The 20292-nt window shown below is 34.4% G+C and overlaps 1 protein-coding gene across 6 annotated transcripts in view; it reads left to right on the forward strand.

Annotated features, from left to right (window-relative positions):
• Nucleotides 1–20292, forward strand: part of LOC149804253 (1-phosphatidylinositol 4,5-bisphosphate phosphodiesterase beta-1-like) — a 292443-nt gene that overhangs the window by 82199 nt on the left and 189952 nt on the right. For 5 of the 6 annotated variants that reach the window (XR_016415204.1, XR_016415202.1, XM_089938161.1 and 2 more), the window contains exon 3: nucleotides 15635–15703. The exons of the other annotated variant lie outside the window; for it this stretch is intronic. Coding sequence is in view for 3 of the 5 variants with exons in the window: in XM_089938161.1 (XP_089794287.1) it covers nucleotides 15635–15703 (69 nt within the window). In the remaining 2 variants the exon portion in view is untranslated. The remainder of the gene's footprint in view (nucleotides 1–15634; nucleotides 15704–20292) is intronic. 6 annotated transcript variants of the gene reach the window in all.

Consider the following 20292-nt stretch of genomic DNA (forward strand, 5'->3'; position numbering starts at 1 on the left):
AAGGTGATCTCACATCAGATTTACTGAGATTGTTACTAAACTGGAAGCCATTTTTGGGATCTGAGTTTGATCAGATCTGGAATACGGGCTTATGTAATCAGATTGGATATTTTCATCCATATTAATGAGTTGATCTTGCATCAGACTGGCTAAGCTTGCTACTACTTGGGAGGTCACATTTCTTGTATGATTTTGATCAGACTTTAAATATAGGAATAGATGATCCAGATCTCTCAAGAGTTCGATAATGATAGTTTCAGGAATGTAAAGAGGTTTTCTTGCATCTGATTGCTGAGCTCATTATCACCCAGGAAAAAGATTTTTCATCTGATTTTGATCAAGAATAAATATTTGTTACCATGATGGAGACTATTTTTGATTCCATACACTATGTAACACAATTTTTGTTCCTGGGTAGTATGTGTTATTTCGTAATTGCTTATGCCTAAGAAGTATAAAAAATGGCTCTTTCCCCACAAACTTTACTTTTATGACCAGACAGTGATATTTTGAAATTTTACCTAGTTCCAATGAGAAAATGAGCGAATTTGTGTCTTTTCGTTCACATAAAGTCAGAAAAAACAACAACGTATGAATCAAAATTAACATGTATTTATACTAATGTAATAGAAAAATGACCACAATAACACTTACTTACTACCCAGGAAAAACGACAAAACAAATTGTTACACAGTGATTATTGGGTAAACTTGTTAAATGGAAATTAAATTTGGTGCAGCTGGAAACAGTTCTGAAATCATGCAATGTAATCGGGTATGTTCCTTTCAAATAACTATTTTTTCTTTGAAAGAAAAGAATGGAAGTAACCAGTGATATTGACTATTGAGAATCATTGGGGCGGGGGGGTGGGGTGTACTGATAGTTCTTCCCCTTGCAAAAAATTATGGAAACCACATTTGTAAAACATTTTTTGGAATAAAACATGCATACATTTCAAAAGATCAATTAAGTTCAGGAGATAAAATGATTAATTTGTAATTTATAAATGATGAAAAAATTAATTAATGGAAATATTGTCAGAGATGGTGTACAGTTGCTGGCTAGCATGAACTTTGTGCACTGTTGTAGTTAAGAATTAGACGGTCTTTACAGTTACAGATATTTTGCTGCAATTAATTGTTTTTATTTTCTGATATTAACTTTGCTTCAGTAGGAAAATAGTTTTGTAAAAACTATATCTGAAATTATTTGATGAGAATTATTTAAATTTTTTGTTTCATCTTTGAAATTCCTAAAGATTTGGAAGCAAGTTTAATATGTTTTATTAAAAAGAGTTTGATGGTTGCTAATATTTCATTGTTAAAGTGCTGGAAACAGTTGCAGTTTTTTATCACATTGTGTTTAATTTTGTAGCATTTTGCAATGTTCACAACAGATGTAAGAGACACAGTAATTGAAAATACCATTCTAATAATTTAAACAGTTGTTTAGGAGAAATATTCATAACTTTTGAAACTAAAATAGTTAAAACTATCAACACTGTGAGGCTAAGGTTTATTGCATATCTATCAGAGACATACTATTTTACAAGCCAGTCAAAACTCTAAATTCAAGAAAAAAAATGCAAATGAAGGTTTCGTTAGAAAACTAGGAGCATCTGACCCAATCATACAAGATGACGAAGAAGTCTTATTTCTGCTGGCTATATGGACTGTCACACATTTTCCCTGTTTAACTATTTTGTTACAGTTGTTTGGCTACTGATAGAAGCCATACAGGTCATAGCTGGGGTCCATCCAACAAGGAGCATGCAAATGACAGGGCATAAATATGTCTTCTAAAGCTGGTAATAAGAATGACAATACATATAGATTTGTGCAAATCTGAATAACATGACTCATGTCATGGGCTGCAGAACTTGATGCACACAGTGAAATTATACTCTAGTTTCGACTTCATTTCCAGCTGAAATCACATTCTCCTGACTGCACTAAAAATGAAATGATTGTGATATTCCATTTTGGCTTTTTGATAATTTCAATTAAAAGAATTCATATTTTCCCCACATTATGATTCCAAACACTGACAGAACAGATGTACAGCCTGTCAGTTGCTGTTGATTCAGGTACTCAAGTCACATGTACATCTTATGGAATTGACCCAATAAATCTTGTCCATCTCATGCAGAAAAGCAGATTTTAGTTGGATTGACATGCAGAAAAACAAAATTCATTCATTCTAGACCAACTGGAAAATATTTTTTAATATGCATTCATTCACAATATGACTCTAAATTTCAGTTTTATTATTACTGCTTATGGAGCTTTGTGTGTATTTATTTTGGAATACAGCATAAATTCTGTTACTTTGTTTCTTACAATGTATGCTTTTCATTGTTAAGCCTTAGGTAGAAAAACAAAATGAGTATATAATAAAAAAGGCTACTGCATTTTTAGGGGACAAGATCAACAATTTTTTTTTAGTAATACCACATTCACAAGGTAATAAAGTATTGATAAGAAAAAACTCGATATTTTCCCAAACAAATGCAGTAACCTATAATTATAGGTAAATTTGATGTATGAAGTTTGGGATATATTTTATGTAGTTTGTCTTCTTCCACTACAACATAAACTTACTGATTGAAATGCTGATTTGTTAAGCTATGCAAATCTGGTGAGAGATATCAACCCACTTGTTTTGTTTTGGTATGTATGGGCTTGAAATTATATTACTTAATTTGTGTTTACTTAGGGAGGATTCAGTACACATAATGTAGAAAGGGTGCAACAGAAGTTTATCATCCTGCAAAAGATAAGTGTTGGGAATCAAAGGAATAGCTCAAATAAGACTTGGATTTCTTAGGTCATGTAATTCCTGTCAAATGATCACCACTAAAAAGTATAGAAAATGGCTATTATTTTCCACTTTATTTTGGACGAAGGTCAGAAATGGCAGCAGAGTGTATTGATCTGAGAAGTTCACAAGGAACTAATAAAATCAGTTGGAAAACCAAATTTTCTTTTTCTCTTGTACATAGATAAACAGTATTTTCTGTTACCACAGAAATTAAATTTGTGACTGTGCAGTGGTTTTTCCCTATAATGTTGTGATGAGTCATATAAATGTACTTCATTTTAAGTGAGGTGGCAAGAACTATTGACCCATTGGAAGCTACTGACAAACTTTCTCACATACCCACATTGGTTGAACCTGTATGGAGATGACAGTAATTGGTAAAGGCGAGCTTTTTGAACCATTTAGTCCCTCATCCTTTGTCCTGATTCCTCCTTAAGTTGGTTCCCTGTTTTGTTTCCTTGCAGTACTTTTTTTAAGAATCCACAATTTTCAAACTTTCTTAAAAAGATTTAATTTGCAGCAGGGAAGAAACCTCTCAGCTTTGGGTTGAAAAGAAATGAGATCACGGTCACAAGGACTGGAAAGAGAGAAAGCATTTCCACACTAAAACTCGACGTAATATTAGTAGTTTGACCCATTGTTGTAAATGCATAAATTTGAGATAAAACAGGCACTTAATGATTTTAGGCATCTAAAAAATCAAAGGTCAGGATCACAGTGACTCCAGTAAGAAGAATGGTTTGTGCATGATACATCTCTTCCTCATTATAACACAGTAGTCAGGGTCCATATGTGCTGACCTTATTATGTACCAAACCATGTTATAGTGGAAAACAAATACCTAACCACGGTATATTGAGAATAGCACTATATACTAAACTGCAGTATGGCAGGATTGATTAAAATGTGATAAATAATAGTGTTTTGAAAAGCTCTTACCTTTCTGTTCAGAACTTAACCAAAGGGCTCAAGCAATTGGATGCCATTCTTTTAGATTTGCCCTAAAGCCTTGCCTTTGACAAACTCCCATACCAGTGGCTCTTACTAAAAGATCACCATCATGGAGCAAGAGACAATATCATATACTGTGAAATTTGTCTTACAGAAATAAGTAATGATTAATGACAAGATCAACATTCTCTGATGGTACTTTGTGTATCCAAAAATTCCATGCTATGACCATTTCATTTCTAGGTAATCGTCAGTGACTTTCCCAAAATGGCTCAACAGAATTTGACCAAATTTGTTACCACCATACAGACTAGGAGGGTTTTCAATTTTGTACAAGTGATGATAGTCTGCCGTTAGTTATGGTTGCCTTTACTATAAATAGAAATATCTTTAAATAACTAAAAAGGGCACACATAATTTGACCCAGTTTTACAGAATTGTTCTGGCATGAAGGGCTTCAGGTTTACACCAGTTATGTCAATATGCCATAATTTATGACTGCCATTACTAAATATAGAAACCTTTAAATGACCTCTAAAAACTGCTGAACATAATTTAATGGAAAGCATCCTGGCATAAAGAGTTTTCAACTTTCAGCTCAGCTGGTCATGGACCAGAATCTCTTATGCTGTACTTTCTCTTTCTGTCCTTGAGGACAACACTTATCCTCCTAAACTACTTTTAAGAATGGCCATGTACTCTTTCTGTCCTTGAGGACAACACTTATCCTCCTAAACTACTTTTTAGAATGGCCATGTACTCTTTCTGTCCTTGAGGACAACACTTATCCTCCTAAACTACTTTTAGAATGGCCATGTACTCTTTCTGTCCTTGAGGACAACACTTATCCTCCTAAACTACTTTTAGAATGGCCATGTAATTTGACAGACATTCACCTCAATGTCTTTGCAGTCCAAATGAAAATGGTGTCACTTGTCAATATGGCTCCCACAGCAGCTTAAAAAATCTTTTCACCAGAAGACATCTTATGATGTCTAGTTGGTCCCTATGAAAATGATGCCAGCATGAACACCACAGTAGACATTTTGAAAATCTCTTTATTGCTACTCCTCCTGAACAGAAAATCATTGGCATGGGATTTTTGCTATTATGATGTGTATTGGTCTTGAATGAAAATGGTATTTCACAGAGATCAATCTCTTTTTGTTAGGCCTCCTGAAAAGATGGTCATAGCAATATGGGGTTTTCACTGTAAGACTTGTGATGTATATTGGTCTTGAATGGTTAAATGCTGCTGATCTGACATCATGGGAGCCTGGTCGCTGAGTGGTCTAAGGTACCTGCCTTTTCAGATCTCTGACATCTCATCTCTGTCCGTGTTTGGTCAAGTCTTGATTTGGCCACCAGATTTTTCTGAGAAAGCTTGCCAGTAGCATTGGTAATTCTTCCCAGAGATGTCCTCGATTCTTCTCCCAATTATACTGGCTACCTTCATATGCTGAATATGGCATTAAATCCACGAATCTGACCAAACTGACGTATCAAAGTATTGCGTCCATGGCAGCAATCTTGTAAGGATTAATACTTCTGAATGGAAAATAGGATAATCAAGGGGTTTTCATGAGAAGATTTCTCATGATGCCTGATTGGTCCTTAATAAAAATTGTGCTGATCTGACCTCAGATATGAACACAGGGCCATTTAAAAATATTATTGCTAGTCCTCTATGAAAAGTCATATTGGCATGGAATTTTCTATTTTAGTATTTTAATTCTGATAGTTGAAATATGTTCATTACATGAATTGTTATTTTCTAATTGAGGAATTAAAGGTCTGACTGGTGCTCTTTAGTCCAGGAAATGCTATTTTTTAATTCTAAGGTCTGGGTGATTGTTGAAATGTCTTTAGTCTAGGAAATGTTATTTGCTAATTAATTACAGTAAGTTGACACCTTTTTTAACAAAAAAGTTTTTTGGTATAACAGCAAGAAATACAAATGTGTCTGTTTCAGAAGAAAGGAATAAGATTTTTACACGCACAGATACACACACACACACACACACACACACACATTTCATCAGAACATTATCACAACTGTTAATCTGTACTACCATATATACTTCCACACACAGAGAGTGAATATCCAGTTTCAAAAATTAAATGGGTCACCAAGAACTCATTGAGGCTTGTAATTTGGATCCATTTTTTTTCATGTGACATTACTGGGACACTAATCTTTACATTATGGAAAAGTCATTTTTCCTGATGAAGGGAACAATTATTTGCTCCCATCCTTGGTGGAACTTTATTGTTACTATATTTAGTTTGGTACAATACACACTTTTGAATAATGTCCTTAACTATCACGGTCTGCACTGTTCAGTTGAAATCACAGAATAAATTGTATTAACTTTTATCTTTTATGCTAATATTATGCAACAACAGATTTGAGTCTTTAATGTTTGCTATTGGGGTGGTGTAACTCGGCAAGTCCCACCACAGAAATCTCAAGCTCGAGAGACTTGTTCATATTGTTGTCCCTGTGACATTTATTGATCTTGTCCATTTTTGTTGCTTGTTTTGAAGAACACTTGACATTGTGAGGATCTCTCAAAATATTGATCAATTCCCATGGTTTTGCAAGCTGTATTAACTTGGATCACAAATCTGGGATATTGGGCCACCAACTTCATGCCAATTAAGTCGTCATGGACTGAGACAGACTATAATGCACAAAAGTGCATAAGTGCATGAATTGTTTAACATTAAATTAATGCTACTGGTCAGTTCAGGTGGGCTTTGATAGCCTGAGCCTTCTGGTAAGTTCAGGTGGGCTTTGATAGCCTGAGCCTTTTTGAAGGCTGGCATGTTGGCTAATTTTTGCATGAGAGTTGAAAATGAAATTTAACCTCTATACCATTTTGGGAGTTAAACAGTATGTGTCAACATAATTGCCAAAAATCATGAAAATTAAACACCCAGAATTCTACAGTTTTTGAATATATTTAAATTAATACCCAGAAATTACCCTATATACATGTATGTGGTAATATTATGGAAAATTTGTGTGAAACCAGAGATGGAGTAGATGACAAATAAGTGTAGATAGGTGAGAATGCTTGCAGCCATTGTTATGAATATTTAATTTAATTTGTGTTTTAGTTTTTAATAATTGTTTTTTTATTTTTGTTTTTTATTTTCATTATATGCTATGGGTAATGAAACATTGTATCTAGTTGCTGACCTTGTTCCAAAATTGGTGACAGTTTTGGTAAACAACTTTTTAAAATTAAAATTTTATCTTTCTCAAAGTAAGAATCACGAAGTTGAATCAAGGTTATACCTGGACTGCGTAATATTTATCATGTGCCAATTGGTAACAGACTTCTATTTTTTCCATAATAGTGAACTTTAGGTTGTATTATGTTGCGACTGATTTAGGCTGAATTTTATTTTCTTCAAATTATTGAATTCAAGTGATTATTTTATCTGGAAATACAAAAGTGCTGACAAATTTCTTGGATAAAGACATTCATTAGAATTTATACTGAATTCAAACATGGAATAATATTTCTGTGATTCGACAAGAGACTGTTGACACATCAGCACTTTGCTAACCATAGCAGACACATCATTGCCTTCAATTCTGGATCTCATTGGAACTCAGTTTCATTCAGGACTTTTTATTACTATGACTTGTTTTTAATTCTTGGATTCCAATTTGGATTTAATTTGCAATACCGTAAGTTCTTTTTTTCTTATTTTTCACTTTGATTTCTAGGGAAATAAATGATTTTGTAAATTTTACAGAGCTTGTTGGCACTTACAAAGATGCTACTAACAGCTGCCCCGCTCGGCGCTCAGCATTAAGAGGTTAGTGTTAGGACTGGTCGGCCTGTTGTCAGGATAATGTGACTTGGTGTGACATCATGCTACATGTCTGCTGCATGGTGCCCCAGTGCTAGACATCACTATAAACTGCCACACTGCAGACATCGTAGTGATATGACTGATTTTTTTTTTAAAGCTACGTTAAAAATCCAAATCACACACACACACACACACACAACTTGTTGTCTTCATTCTTTTGTTACTTATTTTAAGAACATAGACTCGTAACACCATATAAATTTAATACTTATGTAGAGAATTAAGTCGCATAAACCTCGTACTCTAATATGAGCAACAGGATCTATAAAAATTGAGCATCGAGCATTAATGTGAGAAAAATATAATTTCTGTTCTACACAACAAGTATTATTTTAATTTATTTTTAATGTTTATGGACATTCAATTATAATTCAGTTAAAGTCAGTAAATTGATGGCACACTTTAAAGATATACCACGCTGACAAAACTACCCAAAAAGTTATACATCAATAAAATTGGAGTGGCCTTTTAGCAGCAGAGCATGCTTATCCCCATCGTAAGCAAAAACAACTTGGTTAAAGCTTAATAACTTTAGCTACCATCATAAGTCACCAGAATTGAAAAGATTGCATCGGCTAATTCTTCAGGAATCTTATATATCAAAATAAACTACAATATTGATAACCAAGTACAACTACATCTTGATTTTTTTAATGAACATTATTGGCATATGGCATTTGCATGAATGGAGAACATCATACAGGTCAGAAAAAAGTTGAAAAGAAAAAACATTATTTTTTAATATGTCACAGCAACTTTTTTGAGATAGGAAGAAAAATCTGCTGTGTGTAATTTTAACACAAATTTAGGTTGACCTTGGATATTGCTCTTTTAACCAATTTCATGTATTGTAAAGTGGCTGGAGAGTCGACTATCTGCTGATTAGTTTGTGTTGTCATGTCAAGCAACCATTAAGTTGACAGATTTCAAGGTAAAGACAGCTGTGTAAGTATGGTTTATTACAAGTGCTTTTTTGTTGTTACCTGTTTAATCTTACAGCAGTTTCATCAGTCAACTTGAGACTAAGCATTCGTGTTTCAGTATACATTTTTATATGCTGATGGATCAATTTATTTTTCTTTTATCTGACTTTATATTAAAGATAGTCATACATTTTAACATGTGCAATTACCATGTTCAGTATGATGATTTTGGCAAAACAGTCTTAGTTAGACCATGTCCATATATTTTATTTTCTTGCCAAAACTTTAAAGAAAAAAATATGATAAAAAGACTTTATCACACTAACAGGATTCACAAGTTATCAAAAAAAATGGTCTCTGTTGAGTGCAGGTGTGCAACTAACCTGCCCTGGAGTTTTCTCTCGTCTAAATTTGCACAGGTTGCTCAATTTACTATTCAAATTATATAAAACAAAGCTTTTGAGAAACTTGTATATAAATAAAAATTTTCTTAATTATTGACTGAACTTGTTGCTATAATGTGAGGTTGTAGTCTGAAACTGCCGACTGCGTTATATACCAAACAGCATTATACAGAGTACTGTGATATATATGGAACCATGATATATTAAGAATAGTGTAATATAAAGGAAATGTGTTATTGCAGGCGCTGTCAAATTTTTTTAAATAATGGTGTGAATGACTCTATGGTCTTAAATTAAGTAACAGAAAAAGAACTTACAGTATTGTGAGTTAAATTCCAAATAGTCCTAAAAGTTTTATCATAAATACGAAGTATAGAGTATTCTGAATGAATTTCAGTGGTGTTCTGAATGAAGTCTAATTTGGAATGTGCTGATGTGCCAATATCCTGGAATATAATATACATTTGCTTAATGTCTTGATGTTTCACAATAATATAATCCAAAATGTCTCTAAATGAATTCACAATAATCCCCATATAATGATTTAATCTAAAAAGTCAAAGAGTACTTTGTGATTCCAGTGAATAATATTAATAAATAAATCCTCAAACATTATCTGAAATAGTTTTTTAAAATTCCTTTCAAGACTGATGTTAAGATGGGACTAATGAATTTGTTTACTTTTCCTTCTTCTAAAAAATGTGGACACAATAAGAAAACCAGGATGTGTATCATTTTTCCATCAAATTCTTAAAACAAGATCCCTTCTTGAAACTTCAAGGGTCAAAAGGCCACATAAACATGTTTACCTCTAAGTGATAATTACCTTAATATAAATTTAATAATCATAGACAAATATCATCTTTTAGTAATAAGTTGTTTCCATACAAAAATTAGAAAGGGCCAACTCCTACCCTCTTTTATGGACTAAGGTCAATCACACAATACAAATTAAATATACATAATATATATATTTGCCTGACCAGTTGATGGTGTATCACAATGGTAAAAAGAGTACATTTGAGGTATATGGGAGCAAATAAAATCTGTCAAGATCCTGTAATTCCTGTCAAGTGCAGCATTTGCAACAAGAGTACTAGAATCCATGTTGGGTATGGAAGTCACAGTCAAGGGGTTACATTAAGTCCTTTGTGAGGCTTTTGTCTATATTCCAACCCATATATTGTTTTTGTTTCATGACCATTTGTATATTTTTAATAAGGAATCATACAAACATTATAATATTGTTGTAATTCCAACAAGTGTGCTTAATTCTTGACAGTCATAACGATCGTTTATGAAAGTTTAAATGTCATCAAATAGGCACAAAATAAATAATAACACTTGTTCTAAAATTTAGCACTAATATAGTGCTCTATAATGGTGAGTGATCTGCACCTTAGTTTTTAGCAAAACTCAAGATGAAAATTATCTATCGCTATTGACATTTACAATGGCAGTTTGGGATTGACTTGTGTAAAGAGAAGTAGACATTTAACCCGATTGTACAGGGGATGGTTTTGTCCAGTGCATGGTGCTTTCATTGTGACATCATGGTGTGTGACATTCAGTCCGGTTTACACTGGTTCATAGTACTTGGTGACCTCATCTAAAATGTTGATGCACATTGAAATTGATTTTATTTTATGTGTTTCTCAGGGAATTGATATAATCTTCCAAGGGGTATTGTCCAATTATGATTGAAATAAATTGAATAATTATCACTACGTCTCGTCAGATTTTCAAAAACACACCAATAGGTACAAAACACCTGCATGACCTGTGACTTTTACTTACAACCTTAGGGTTGTCAGGTACACAGTTTATTTCTATCAGTGCTGAAATTAAAAAATTTGCACAAGCTTGTGGGGAAAAGTGATATAAGGGGCCCAAAATAGCAGAACCCTGAGGTAAAGAATGTGAGGACTATTAAGTCAAATTTCTGTCAGATAGATGAAAATTGTGGAGTCTGGTCTTGTTGGTTATCAGATCATATTACTAGGAGGTAATATAGCTATTCTCTTAGTCACATTTAGTTTGAACCTAAATGTTTAATTATGATTGGCATAACACAGATCACAGGTCAGAAGGTTATGAGAATATTTCATGCTGAAAATTAGACTTGACCAAAACTGCAATGTCTGATTGGTACAAGATTTAAAATAAGCCAGTCAGACTTCAGAATTTTGAATCAAGTTTATAACCTTGGGACCTGGTTTATTTAGTCCAAGCTTAATATAAGTGCCATGGTCATGCGTCGGTCAACAATGAATTCTCCAGTATGGAGGGCATATCTTTTCTGTTCCAATTTTAATTACACAAGGAGTATGGAATTGTACTGTATCAAGAAGAACTTGAACAAGTTTAAAAAACAAATAAGATAATGTATATGAGATGTCACCTTGCATTTGATTGTTGGAACTTGTTACCACTTTGGATACAGTGTTTCTCATCTTATCAGACTTAGAATCTAAGCTTAATGAGGTGATCTTTTATCTGATTGGTTGAACTTGAACTTTAAAAAAACAACAAGGTTTTTGTTTTCATTTTAGCTCCTTTGTCTGATTCTTTTGTGCCCCTTTCCTTCTCAGATTTGGCACCCCTCTGAAACATCTTCCTGTGCAAGCACATGCTCGTACATAGGTTGTGCCAGCCCTAGTTCTTATAATACTATATAAACCTTCTTGGTGAAATGGTAAGAAAGTTCTTTTTGCCATGTGAGTGATATTAGGCATGTATATGGCAAGCCATCAGGGTTTTAACAAGGAAATGCTTCATTATATCAAAAGACAATTAAGCAAACTGGGATATTTTTTAGTTGCATGATCTAATTCACATAATCAAACTTTCCACTGAGTTTACCACTTAACAACATCCCACTTAACAAAAATGGGATTCTGAGGCACATAATGGAGAACTTGATTTCATATATTTCAGAGGTCATGTGATTAAAAGTATCTTCTGATTGGCTGCCTCCTGTGTGCATAATCAAACTTCAAAAATGTAAAGTGTTTCCACAATATGGCCCCAATGGCTTGCTATAAAGTGTTGGTTGGGTTCCAGATATTTTTTGCCAGGAATATTCATGAGATGTAGTCAAATATTATACAAACATGAAAATCCACATGAATTGTCAAAATTAGTATCACAAGGTGGACAGGAATTTGAAATAGATTATTAGTGCTGGTCAGTTAAAATAGATTACTGCTGGTAATTTTTGCACTAGACATTTTTTGGGATGTAGATTCAGTAATTTGTACGTTGGTCCAGTGTTTGTAATAGGAGATTATGGTTCAAATCAGTTTTCATGAGGTTCATTATATTTTAGCTTACTTTTGTGGCTTATGCATCATTATAATGTTTTTTTAATTAATGTTTCAATGTTCAGATGATTCACTTTGACCTAAAATAATTGGTGAAAATGGAATGGCATGCATTTTTGACATTTAATTTTGTATTTAATTACCTGTATGCTTACAGTAAGATGGATGTTCTGTGTATACATTTGATTCATTAAAACAGTACACTTTGATACATTAAAACAGTACACTTTGATTCATTAAAACAGTACACTTTGATACATTAAAACAGTACACTTTGATACATTAAAACAGTACACTTTGATACATTAAAACAGTACACTTTGAAACATTAAAACTACATTTGATTCATTAAAACAGTACACGTTCATACATTAAAACAGTACACTTTGATTCATTAAAACAGTACACTTTGATTCATTAAAACAGTACACTTTGATATCATATGTGTTTGCTCATTGGTTTATCTTGTATTAATCTTGAAAGATCCATCAATGTTGTTGAGTATTCTTGTCCACAGGTGGTGTGAGATGGTTTTTTAAATGACAGAGAACCCTAGGTGATGTGAGATAGAAATTTAAATGACAAAAAACAGAACCCTGAGTAAGCCACCAACCTTGGATGGCATCAACTCCTGTGTATACTTGCCTATAAGTTGAGAACAATTGCAAATTGTGCAGACCCAGATCTTCTGAAACATAATGCACTGGCAGATCTGGTTCTGTACAGTTTGCTAGGAGTAGTCAATAGAACAAACAACGTAGATTCTGATCTGCAGGTGCATTATGCTACACCAGGTCAAGGTTTTTTATTATTTGTAGTTTGCCCTTACATATAAGCGAGTATAAGCAACTGTTGCACATGTCACCTCAGGGTCCAAATCTGGGAGTATAGTGATGCAATTCAAGTGTAATATTCTGGAACTTTGCTAAAACCTTGCTAGCACAAAAATCATTTCAAGTAGACAAAAGAAATTAGGTAGTCATATTTGTATTCTTATTTTGATGACAACAAAAAAGCAGATGTTAGCATTATCAAATACAAACCATATAAAATAGATACGTAAAATGTTGCATGCCTGTTTTTATATGATTAGATTCTCAATCCAGTATAAAAAGATTATTTTTCCAAATTTATGAGCTTTTCTAACATTGATTTTTAGCTCACCTTGCTCTTTTATTTCTAGTGATTCCGTCAAGGACTGTCATTTATATCTTTGAAAAATTTAATCACGGTCATTTTAATTGTTTTGTGCAGACATAATAATATGAATATTTGTTATTTTAGGCACATTTTGACATATATCAGTAACATTTTCATCATGATATTTTCTAAGTATTTGTGTTTTGCTTGTTTTAATGTCTGCCAGAGGCTTCCTGTGAGTTGGTGTTTTTTTTTACAGGGTTTTCTGTTTCTTCCTCCACCAAATATGCTGGCTGCCATGTATAACCTATCTCATTCTGTAAAATGGCATTAAAACCGTAACAACCAACCTATGTTAAAGTCCTCACCCAGCCATTGTCAGTTTGTGGTAATACTTATAACTTATGTGTGTATATATATGTTTTTTATCTTCTTTCTTTGATCTTCTAACTACATGGACATTAGAACCCTTTCATTATGTCTTCTGCATATTTATATATTTATGCATAATTTACATTCATCTTTTTTTTAACTAACTTTAATGATCAGCATATGGTTTTAAGGTGCAGACAAAAATAAAAATCAGAGTATGGTTCTTTATTTGGAAAACAAATAGAAGATATTTTCTTGTCCTGCAATAATAATGGGTATATTTCATCATATGGTACAAAAAACATGATATTTTAAGGAGTGGCAAAGCCAAGAGTTAAAATATATAGTTTTTTTGGTACTGCAAGATGAAATGTATCTGGTATTAAGGTAGGAAAAGAAAATTTACTTTTTATTATATACCAAACTTAATCATGAATCAAAGTTTAGAAGATTAGACTTACTCCTCGGCATAACACGCACCCCCACACTATTTTTTTCATAAATTCATAACACTTTCATAGCTGGATCATATAAATATATGACTTAGATCTCTCAAGGGCAAGTTTATATTTCCTGGAGGTAGATGGCTTGTATCAAATTTAGCACTGGATTTTGATACCAAATCTTGCTGGTGATAATTACTGCAAGATGTACTGTTGATCTAGAAAATACATCACAATTTAACCTGTGGCTTTCAAATTTTTTAAAACAAATGGATCTCAAAAGAAGGTTAAATCATTGTTATATATGGAATAATATAGTAAGCTATGTATAATTTACGATGTGTTTCATTCTTAATACATAACTATATGTCTTTATTGAGTCATGCATGATATGTACCTGTAAAAGAATTGTGGTTTGTGATCATTTCCCTGATTGGTCTCCTGCCACACATGTGGTCTCCTGTCACGCATATGTGGTCTCCTGTCACACATGTGGTCTCCTGTCATGCATGTGGTCTCCTGTCACGCATGTGTTAATGTAGCATGTGATCCTTTCAAAAGATTCATGCAGACCAGATGGATTCATTGCATTTCAGGAGCTCTTTTTTAATAAACGCACTTCTTGTCATTGTTATAGTTGTAGGGTTTAACGCCATTTTTCAGCACATGATAGGCTATACTTGGCAGCCAGTATTAATGGTGGAGGAAGAACCTGGGAAAACCTGTGGCATTTATCCAGGTCTACCATCACATAATGTGATGACAGATTCTGGGACTGTCAGGATAATTAGTAGAAGAAAAAATATAGACCCTGATCTGGCCATATATAACTGCAGCTTAGGGTCTATGTTTTCCATAGGACCAGACTTGTACTTAAGTATGTATGATATTTTCTTTCTTGAACTTGTTCATTTATTATACTTTTTCAGCCAGAGTGTCCAATTCTATCATTCTATGATGTGTTTGCTTGCTTTTCTAACATTTTATACCCAGAATTCTTTATAAGTGATAATTACTTTTGTACAAAACTTAATTTTATGTTTATCAACTGATCAGTGTAATTCATGTCTGTAAATTAAATGCCTTGAATTAAAACGTTTATTGCTTTTGCATTATACTTAAGCCTTGCATTTTAAGTATTCAGCATCAAAAGATGTCAAATATCAAGGATTCTCTAATATTCTTTTTGTCAAGATATCAAATATCAAGGATTCTCTAATATTCTTTTTGTCAAGATATCAAATATCAAGGATTCTCTAATATTCATTTGTCAAGATATCAAATATCAAGGATTCTCTAATATTCTTTTTGTCAAGATATCAAATATCAAGGATTCTCATGTATTCTTTTTGTCCTTCTTTTAACAGGATATGGATTATCTGGACATAGCCCTCATCAGAGATACCCGGACAGGAAAATATGCAAAAATTCCAAAAGTGAGTTGAAATTTTTTTCTTTTGAAAGGGTATGTAATACCATACTTGTTGCTATTGCATAACTGATACTTACCTGGGAAACCTGACCTTTTAGCTGATTTAGTAAAGTAGACCCTATCTTTCTTTAAGCCTGGTTGACTTGTTGATATTGCATTTTTGTTCTGAGCTTAGTGTTGCTTCCTTTTTAGCATTTAATCTTGTTGAAAACACCCAAGTAAGGTGACTTTTCACTGAAATTATTATACATGTATTGGCATAGACTTTGCCCATGCATTACCTTGTGTAGTCTGTCTGTGCATAAAAACTTGTCAGATTTTCAGGAACAATCTCTAAGTAAGATATGGGTAAGTGTGGTCACAGGGAATAACTCTGGGTCACAAACATCAATTGCGTATGTTGCACATTTTGTGAGAGGATAAATGATTCTGTCCTCTAGCCCATGATCGGAGGAAATCTGGGTAGATGAATATCAAGCAAAGAAAATGGCATCCTCATCTTAAGAGTTTTCCGTGTTTTCATTCTCTGAGTCTTTCCTATGAGGAGGAGCGGCAGCCTCTACTCTCACAGCTCAGTATGGGTTGAAAGTTAGTAACAGCCCCCTAAAAGGGGAGCAGTACCCTTTCAGTCCTGTGGCATGTTGTTGGCAACAGGATCAAGGCCCCCAGTAAGGGGAAAACTCCGTTCTAGGTCTGTCAGGTCTAAGGAAGGCTCTTCCTACAGATCTGACTCGTCTGATGGGTCTTTGCCTGGTGACCAGATTGAGCTCCTCCCTTTCTCCAGACTGCCATGTCATCCTGCATGGAATCATGAATTGGCTTAGGGAAGGTGATTGGATCAGCATCCCCTCTTCCCGATTATCCTTTTTAATCTCTATGGGATGTGGGACCTATCTGGGAAGCAATTTGCTCTTCTCCTATGTTTAGCTTTGGTCTTCTGGCCCTTGTATACATTGTTGTGATATCATTGCTGCAGGTCATGGACCTACATTGTCTTGCAGAGTTGGGTAAAAAAGGAGGGGGATGGACCTTCTTCCCCAAATGCTTCAGGCAGGTGGAGTGTTACATGCAGCTACCTTATGAGTCCATTGTTAAGGACAGAACATTAACTCCATGGGAGGAGTTACCAGTTCTAGTTCCCCTTTCCTTGTCTCCCTTAAACAGAGACATTTTGTGTTACATGGTCCTGCTTTAGAGAGAGTGTGACAAAGACATCCTTTCTGTCCTTGTAGATGCATGTAAGTTTGATACAGAACAAGCAGATACAGTATCCTTTCTTTGGGTCTCCTGCCACTTGTCAACCATTTCTTAAGGCAGTAGAGGAGGAAGAGAGCTGGACTTAAGATGAGGCAGTAAATGAGGTTCACCACCTCTTGTCCAGTGACTAGTGTCCCAGACTTTCAGATTTTGGTGATTCAAAAATTCTTTCCAGCCTGGAAAGCTGTTCTGCTGCAAACTCTCAACCAGCCTGCTTCCTAACTTGGATACATTTTAGGAGCAGTTTCAAAAGTTTAACAAGCATCAAGCCTTTCCTACACAATGCAGGGGATGGTCTGTTCCCTCATCTATATTGTGACCCATGGCACATGCTTCTATCTGTAAGGTCCATATCCAGTGGCCATCTCATCCACACACTTTGCATACTGATGCAGTTCAAGTGCATGTTTCTGGGGGGACCTTGGCTCACCTTCTAGAGCAGAAAACTAGGTCACAAGTAAACCGACAAAGCCTCTTTCATAGGCTTGGTCTGGTGAAATGGTTGATGACTGGGTCCTTGCTATCATAAGAGAGCAGTTCCAGTTTTGGGATCTTCCTTGTCTAGTAAGGTCGCTCATTTTCTTCCACCAGTTTAATCTGGTGCACTAGAAGGAAGAGGTTCACTCCTTTCTTTGAAATAGTGCAGCAGAAGGGGTGTTAAAAAACCAATCTTTAACCTTCTACTTCTGGATTTTCTAGGTTCCTTTGAAAGGAGGAAAGTCTAATTATCAGTCCATTCCTCCTAAACAGATTTGTTTGAGGAATGAACAATTCAATGCGGAGACCAGTTTCAATCAGGAATGCCATACGACCTGGCGATTTGGTAGCCTCCTTAAATCTTTAGCATTTACTACCTTCACATCTCAACCTTTCTTCCACAGAGGAAGTACCCACGGTTTTGCTTGGATTGAAGGGTCTTCTAGTTTTTGATTTGTTTGCTACCAAACTAAACAATAAGCTCCCCTTTTATGTTTACCCAGTCCTCACTCATAGGGCCAGGGCAGTGGACACTTTCAATCTGAGATGGGATTGCCCATTTGCTTATGCCTTCCCACCTTTCAGGATGATCCCACAGATCCTACACAAAGTCAGGTACTCCTTAGCTCATCTCAGCTTGGTTCTTTCCAGAGGACTCGCTACTTTCCATTCCTTTTACCATCACTCGTTAGCCCATCAAAGCGAAGGCTTTTTCTCACAGGGCCAAATACTCGTCCCACAGAAAGTGACCCATGTTAATACCATTCCATAGTAATCTCCTGCTCTTAATTGAGGGTGAGTATTCCTTGTGTCTTCCATTCTTCAGTTGCAGGATCATCAGCCTCCCACCAAACTGAAAAATTTGGCTGTGCAATAGCAGTAGTTAAGGTATTACTGATATTAAAGTGTTGGAACTAATTTTAAGGATGTAATATTTGCCTATTGATATTGCCAGATTCCCCTTCCCCCCTGCACTGATGTCCTAGTAAGTTAGCCTGCTTTCTTAAAAAGAATGAAGGCCGCAATACACACGAGCAATTGTGTGGGTTGTCATAGGGCCAATTCATTATTCTGGAATCTTCTGGTTCATCCTAATTGGAGGACAAATTTCTGTCATATGGGTAGGGTAATTTCCTTCTGGATAAGTACCAGTTATGCAATAGCCACAATAAGTATTACCATTACATCATTAAAATTAGTACCCCCTTTCTCAAAATCTAAATTTTAATGACAATGTGCTCCACCAAAAGTAAGACAAACAAGTTTTATTTTCATGGGAATTTATTCTTTAAAGACATTCATTCATTTCCAGACTGACAGAAACGTATTAAAGTTAATAATAATTCTGGCAGGTGTTAATTAAACATAACTTTTACCTTATAAACTGTGTATGACCAACTGTGTACATGGTACATATGGAAACAAACATATGGTATATATAGCAAACATCTAAATATGGTGTAGCAAGCCTTATTTGAATAAATTAACCTCAGGAATCTTATGTTGTCTGTCATTACGGACAAAATATGGTTAGTATAAATATGATTTTTTACCTTGTACAAATTTAATAATCCAACATCCTAAAAATATAACTCTACATAGATTGCAGATTTTACTGGATTCTTCTTCTTTTACAATAGTTTTACTTCCTCCATTGCAATAAATGGCATAAATTTGTAGCTAAGTGTACAGCTGTGTCCTATTGCAAAATGTTGGCATTTCTATGGTCTTGAATATTGACTTGAAATTTCAGGGAAAATAAATGTGGCAGACTCAGATAGATGTAATTTTGTGATGTTAGATCTGAGTCTGTTCTCTCCATAGTTGTTCATTTGATGTGCAAGAAAATAGTGATTCTTTTCAGTTTTATTGCCTTAATCTTTATTATTAGACAGCTATTTTGAGCACACTAATATGTTGAATTCAACAAATATAAAATACAGTAATAGCATTTTCTCCAGGCACAATTATTTTTAAAAATTTTGTGTTAGCAAACCTTATCATGGGTAAACAGCAGTGCATCTCGATTTTTTTCAGTAGGGTTGTATACTGCATTGCATTGTCTGAGATGGGTCTACTGTTTTTACTGATAACCCTTGCTGTGCAACTTGCAACCCTATCTGCACAGTCTGTGTAAATAGTGTATGCATCTGTTGCATGCAGCTGTAAGCAGGATGTGATTTTTTAATAATAGAAATAATAGATATTTCTAGTCTACTGTAAATATGAGGATTATCACTTTTTTGCACACATTTCATTATATATTGCATGGCTTCCTATTTCAGACTTAATCTGTTTAGAATAAAATAGAAGGCTTCTCATGATATTGTTGCTTAGTTCTGAGTTCTGAGATTGTATTCATTCACAAACAAGGCATACAAATTCATTTTCATTGTAAAAGCAGTTATATGAGAAGACTTTTGGACTACCTCCTGTGACCATGGGTAATTGGTTTATAGGTGATTGCTGTGTACACCTGAATGCACAAAATGTACCTGTTGATATTTCATAATGGACTCATGGGTTGGTTTATATATAGTTTTTTTTTCTCTGTGTACCTATGTCTTGCATTTTAGGGTAAGATAGACCCCTTTTGATTCTGGGGTCAAAGGTAAGGGTCACTCGGATAGAGGCAAGATAAAGTTTTTAGAAGATTTGTTAATGTGTGAAGACAAAAAATGTTAGGTTTGTCATGTTTTTGTCAAACATTATGTACACATCCAAAATGACCTACTGTATTACATCCTTTGACTAAGGCATGATTTCCTGTCTTGGACATTTTTCTAGAAAAAGCTGACCAAACACTAATGAAGAGTTGTACAGACTATCATCATTGCAATGAAAAATGGCTGATTTAGT

Source organism: Sinohyriopsis cumingii, chromosome 2 (assembly GCF_028554795.1).
Source record: "Sinohyriopsis cumingii isolate HCF-2022 chromosome 2, ASM2855479v2, whole genome shotgun sequence".
Lineage (NCBI taxonomy): Eukaryota > Metazoa > Mollusca > Bivalvia > Unionida > Unionidae > Sinohyriopsis > Sinohyriopsis cumingii.